Raw genomic sequence first — 6121 nt, forward strand, 5'->3', positions numbered from 1 at the left:
TTGCAGCAGGCATAGAATTCCTTTTGTTACCTCCTTTATACTACTGGTCAGAATTCAATCTGACATAAATTATTCATCATGGCTTTAACATAGCACAAAAACTGCCACAATATCTGTAAGAGTTAAAACAAGAAACTATATATTCAAAACTTAGATTTTCTTGTCAAACATTTATTTTCACGTACATAACACTCACCACAGTTATAAATCAAAGATTAAATGAGGAACAATGCATATTTTTGTATATCTGATAGATAGATAGATCACTGTGAGCAAGGGTTTCACCAGTTGAAAAGGACAGTACAGATTTATAGATGTTATCATAGCTGGCATATTTAAACTCAGAATATATATCTATATGTATATGTACAGTATATATATATATATATATATATATATATATATATATATATATATATATATATATAATATATATATATATATATATAATATATATATATAATATATGTGTGTGTGTGTGTGTGTGTGTGTAAAGTATGTTGCTTATATGACCGAAGAGTTAAAACAAAGGATTCTAATGATTATGTTGGCTAAATACTTTCTGGATCAACTTGAGAATATGCTCTTAGCTGTTCATACATTTCCATAAAGATTTAGGTCTGCTGTATTCATGTAGACGTCATTGTTATCAGTCCCCTGTGAACAATAAAGAACAATGGCACAGACAGTGGTTAAAAGAGTGGACTAAATTTGACACCATAAAATAATTAAATGAAAAACAAATCATACCTTTTTGTAATTGAAGGATTTTGGCTCACTTCATAGTCCCGTCACAGCAGCAGAAATAACAATTAGAAAATCTTCATGTATAATTACTATATAAATCTGGTTTGTCTAAAATACCATAAGTACCTTTTTGGAGATGGGCAGCGAGGCTTGCTCGCAGTCTGTCCACCACAGGAGGTTGCATTGTTGGGGCTGGTGAGTCAAATCACAGATTTTACAATTAAAAAAGAACGACCAATTTAACCTTTCAAAGTTTATTACATGTAAACCATTTACCTCTGATCAAACTCGTTCCTTTGAGGTCTCCTGTTAAAGACAAAAGAAACAGCATATGTGTCTTATAACAAATGAAAACACAAAGGTTTGTTTAAGAGACACTCATATATTCCAGAGATGGAAAAAATGGTTCCAGACTAAAGCACATAGCCACAAGAAGTTCCTTGTGTCTTACCTCGAAAATCGGCTCCAAATAGACCTTCTGGGAAAAATAAAGAAGAACAGAAACTATGCAAATGTTTTAAGAGACATTTTATATTAAGTTAAAAAAGGAATTGCTCTATTATGCTTAAGAAAACTGCAAATGCAGTAATTTTCAAGTCAATTTTAAACTGCAGAGTGGAAAATGCAGTATTAAACTTTAAAATTCCAAGCAGCGTTTAAAGAAGTAAAGAAATAAAAATATGTCTTGCCTTTGGTTAGAACGGGTTGGTCCTGAGGCACCAGAACGAAGCCTGAAATGTCAACAATTTAAATATACACAACTCTGTTACTGTGATTAAAAAAATAGTATTTCAACTGTTTAGCACTGAGAAGAAAATAGGTTTTATAGAGAATATATTTCTCACCGGCGAGACAGTCTAGACATCCTGTTCCACATGCTAAATGTTAGAGAAGGAAAAGTTACTATGAAAAGGCCACTGAATATGTTTGTAACTGTGAGCAAACCTTCTTTTTTCTACCTGCCATCCTGGCTTTGAAGCTCTTGAATACGTTTCCTTAAAAAGACCAGCAAATATGTTAAAATATTAGACATTTGCAGGAGAATATGGCACAGTGTGCTGTAGTGAAATTTTTTCAAATAGACTGTAAACTAAAATTATGCTAAGTTGACACTGCAGGTCTTAATGTGCAATTCAGATTTTTTGCAGAAACCGGATTTGCTTAGGTGGACATTCATACAATAATTAAATGCGACCACCATCAAGCTGCTGTCTGAACAGTTCAAGACCACAAAGCGACCCACATGTGCAGATAACAGAAGATGTCACACTGTTTGCGAGAGTAATGGTGAATGTAATTGTTTGTAGAAGTGTTAAATAAAGCTTTGTTTGAAAAAAAAAACTAGAAAAGAAAAAAGAAAGAAACACGGATACCAGCTGACATCTCCCCTTGTTATTATTAGAAAGCTGTTGAACATTAGGAGCTGATAATAATAAGGCCACATCATAGCAAGAAGTAAGAAGAAAGCAGCACATCTATTAACAAGTCTTTTAAGTAGCGTTAACTGTTCCTCCTATGTGTGGATGTGTAGTGAGAGACAGGAGATGAATGAGAAAGACGGATAAAATGCGACATGACCTTTCAGACAACAGACACTTTGAAAAAAAATCTGATACGTATCCAAATTAGTTGCACATATAGAAGTGGCACATATCAGATTTTTGGGGTGGTGAAAAGATTGGAATTAGGCCGGTCCCGCTGCCATGAAGAAGACCGATATGGGTCGCATATGGGCAAAGAGATTGGTATTGGGTTGAATTTCCCTGCAGTGTGAACGTAGCCATAGTTTGGTACTTACTTGTACTTCTTCACCATCAACACACAGAGAAGTCCAAAGATCAAAGCAGTGACAGCTATTGCAACAATGGGAATGATGATGTGGTTGTAGTTGTCTGTGCCTGAAAACCGAATGTATACCATTCATTCCTCTTTTAATGCAAACAACGACTAACACGCAGGATTAAAAATTGCAAGAATTCTGATAACCTATTCAAAACAAACACAAAATAAAACCAAAACGTTGCCTCACGCTTTACGTTGAGTGTGAACGTTGAGATGGAGCTCTTCCCTCCATGAAATTTTGCTGTACAGGTGAGGTCGGTGTGGTCATCCTTCTCCTCAGGAATGAACACCAGGATGGACTCTGTTTCCCAGATCCCTCCATTAATGTCTCTATGAACTTCATTGATTTCATCCTTACTTCCTCGACTCCATGTAATTTCAGGCCAATGGGAGGCGCAGGTGTGGCGGATGGAACAGGTGACAGTGCTGGGTTTTCCTTGAACGATTGTCTTTAATGGACGCAGTTTGGGTTTAGGTGCGTCATCTATGAACAAAAATGCAGGTAGCAGTTATTGTGGAAATTGGTTAAACATGAGAATAACAACAATGTACATAGACTTGATTAAATAAACCACATACGGAGCATTCTGATTTCAGCACATTGTTCAACAAAGGAGAACTTATCACTATTGGGTTTGTTGTCATCTTTTTCCACTAATTCAATGCGGAAACAGAAAGGGCCGTTGTCATGATCTTTAACTTGAAGTATTTCTAAGGTGCAGTTTTTTTGACCCAGGTGTCCCAGCAACTTTGTTCGGTCCTTAAAGCTGTCCTGTATCTTTGTTTCATCCTCATGGTAGAACATCTCATTCTTGTCATCTTTACGATGCCAGATGCCCCTGAGTCTGGAGCTAGGCAGTTGACTACCAGGATGATTGAATGTACAGGGCAGCACAACACAAGAGCCGACCAGTGCATCAATGGTTTTTACAACAGTGGCCTCCCAGGTTTGTCCAAACACAGGGCTGAAAACAACTGAAAAGGATATATTGGAACCCATGTAAAAATTACAGATTAGTAAGAAATAAGAGAACATGGATAAAGCAAATAAAAAATTATTTACCAGCTAAAATCAAACACATCATGATCTTTCTGTCATGGTCCATTCTTCTAAAGGTGGTAGTGATGGAAATCCTTACTTAAATAGGAAGGACTCTATAAATGAAAATACAGCACAAATACAAAAATATCAAATCAACCTCAGAGAATCAATAAAAACCTGTACTTATTCAAAAGAAACATAGAAACTTTTTCTTTTAATCTTTTTATATAGTTAAATACAAAGAAGAAGTCAATTTGATTTCACTCAAGCCACCATGTCCTTAAAGGACAGCATTAGTAAAATGCAAGTGCAGTAATGATAATAAGAAAATACATCCTTTATATGATCTTGGGCTTTAATGTATAAATGCTAAAGTCTTTTACATAAATCTAAAGCTACTAAGTAATAAAATCAAGGGTACATAGTCACACAACACTTAAAAAGTGTCTGTCGATAATCACACAACATTCTTTGAGTGTTGTGTGATTATCTACAGAAGACAAGTACACCCCAGCTACCCACCAAAATTATCAAAATATGTAGAGCCCCAGGGCGATTTGTTTTCTTTTTGCATGGATTATACATATTGATGTGTTAAATGTTTTTTATTTTAATTTCCTGTATTTCCATGGAAATTGTCATGTTTAGTATTCTTTACAGTATTCTTCTTTTTCTCTTATTTTTGGATCATTATGTTGTCTGTTTTTTTTTTTTTTTTTTTGGATCATTTTTATGTTGCACCCCAGCACGCAAACAATCTCACTTCCCACATGCAGTTTCATGTATTTCTATACTTCGCACTTGATAAGAGTAAGAAGATGGATGGATGGATAACTACGCCTACTAAATATTTTTGAGAAGTATTTACTTTAATGGTGTTTTATGGGAATATATATGGCAATATAAAAAAGCCACTGAATATGTGCAGAGTCACATAAGTTTTGATCCAGAAATCCGCCAGCTAGAAAACTCTTGTACCGTTATGGTGACATGGTACATAATTGTTGATTGGTAAATACTGTGAACAGATTGTAAGAAAATTAATAAGATCTCTGAATGTCCCGCAAATTAAGGTAAAATGTTAAATACAATAATAGGAACACATATTTTCCCAAGGTACCTTCTTATAAGAAGTGAAACAGGTAGAAGCAATATCAAAGCAAGTCTGTAGCTTGAACTGCAGATAATACAGCAGTTTTTAAAAATAAGTTATGAAGTTAATCATGCATAGTTCCCAAATATGTATTTTTTCCACTGTCTCTACGCCTAAGATTTTACATTTACTTTTGGTTTATATCAGAGTTTTTTTTTCTCAAGATAAACTATTTCCTTCATTTTAAAATAGTTTAACCATTTCAATAATGCTACATTTCAAATGCTTTTAACTGTTCAGAAAGTATCTGCACTCTAATCTCTATTAATTTCCAAATTTAAATAAAAATATCTTGATAAGGGTAATCAAATGCAAGAATTTTTTTTAAAACCTTTTCATGACTGTCAATCTGTTTATCACTGCACTGCTAATCTGCATTTTCTTTTCACTAAGCTGACATTACATTAGAAAAATGATAGTGAACAAGTTTGGAGAAAGCTTTAAAATTTTAGATCTTACCCAAAGGCGTTTTATGTCTTTTCTGAGCTGTTCTTTAAAACCCCTTCCTTTAGAAGGATTTTTTTTGACAGCTTCCACAAATGTTATTAACTTATGAGATGCAGTGAATGCCAACTTAATGCTTTGGAGAAGGGGAGTGGTCTCGGCTAAAATCCTCCTTCATATTTGTATGTTAAACCCACAATCCCTGACACTGATAAAAAATTATAAAGCTAAAATTCTTCCTTTTTTCTTTTTGTTTTTGACTTTCCTGTAGCTGAACTTCTGTAACTGTTGTCTCTGCTTCACATTACTGTAACAAGTCAGCCTAAACAAACCCGACTCTGCCGGGTGTTGTTTTTTTTAAAGAAAAAAAAGGAGCTTCTGGTTGATCCTTTGAATTTATTCCATGAATGTTAACATAATGTTGTTGGGTCAGTGCGAATTGCTTGTCACAAATAGTTTGCAAACAGCAAACCACAACAGAGCATCACCTTAACTTCAGTATGCACTGTTTTATTATTAAACAAGCTGAAAGTACAGAAACTGGTGTCAGGCAATTGCTCAGTAAGTACCTATTACACTCTGTCTACATAGCTGAAGAAAAACAAGTTTTATGGAGCTATAGCACACATTCAAGGGTGCAATTTCCCTTTCACTCATCCACTGACCCCACTAAGTGATGGACCTAATCAGAGAGGACCAGAGAGCAAAAATTTCAGACAAAATATCTATTGAGGAGGCAGACATCAGCAGACATATTTAATCATTACTATTTGCCAACAGAGGGTAATTATTAACATCTGAGTAAGAACTAGCAATTTTCCAATCAAGTAATTTATTGATACTCCAAACTTGTTTCAACATTTTGTGTGTCTGACATCCCTGAACCTCTGTGA

The 6121-nt window shown here is 34.7% G+C and overlaps 1 protein-coding gene across 1 annotated transcript; it reads right to left on the minus strand.

Moving 5' to 3' along the window:
• Positions 1-498: 498 nt before the first annotated feature.
• Positions 499-5309, minus strand: LOC105920911 (myelin-associated glycoprotein-like). The gene is made up of 13 exons (XM_012856570.3): positions 5244-5309; positions 3653-3744; positions 3169-3564; positions 2777-3073; positions 2546-2645; positions 1707-1742; positions 1593-1625; positions 1437-1478; positions 1199-1225; positions 1024-1053; positions 874-939; positions 751-778; positions 499-657 (listed from the first exon to the last, which is right to left on the minus strand). The coding sequence occupies exons 2-13, from the start codon at positions 3693-3695 to the stop codon at positions 595-597; spliced, it is 1161 nt and encodes a 386-aa protein (XP_012712024.1). The 5' UTR covers positions 3696-3744; positions 5244-5309; the 3' UTR covers positions 499-594.
• Positions 5310-6121: the final 812 nt, after the last annotated feature.

The sequence above is a fragment of the Fundulus heteroclitus genome, chromosome 3, assembly GCF_011125445.2.
Source record: "Fundulus heteroclitus isolate FHET01 chromosome 3, MU-UCD_Fhet_4.1, whole genome shotgun sequence".
Lineage (NCBI taxonomy): Eukaryota > Metazoa > Chordata > Actinopteri > Cyprinodontiformes > Fundulidae > Fundulus > Fundulus heteroclitus.

Coding starts and splice junctions, on each gene's coding strand:
- LOC105920911 (XM_012856570.3), bottom strand. CDS start 3,695: ATGGACCATGACAGAAAGATCATGATGTGTTTGATTTTAGCTG. Junction 2,646..2,776: donor GTTCACACTCAACGTAAAGC/GTGAGGCAACGT, acceptor TTCGGTTTTCAG/GCACAGACAACTACAACCAC. Junction 1,054..1,198: donor ATTTGGAGCCGATTTTCGAG/GTAAGACACAAG, acceptor TGTCTTTAACAG/GAGACCTCAAAGGAACGAGT.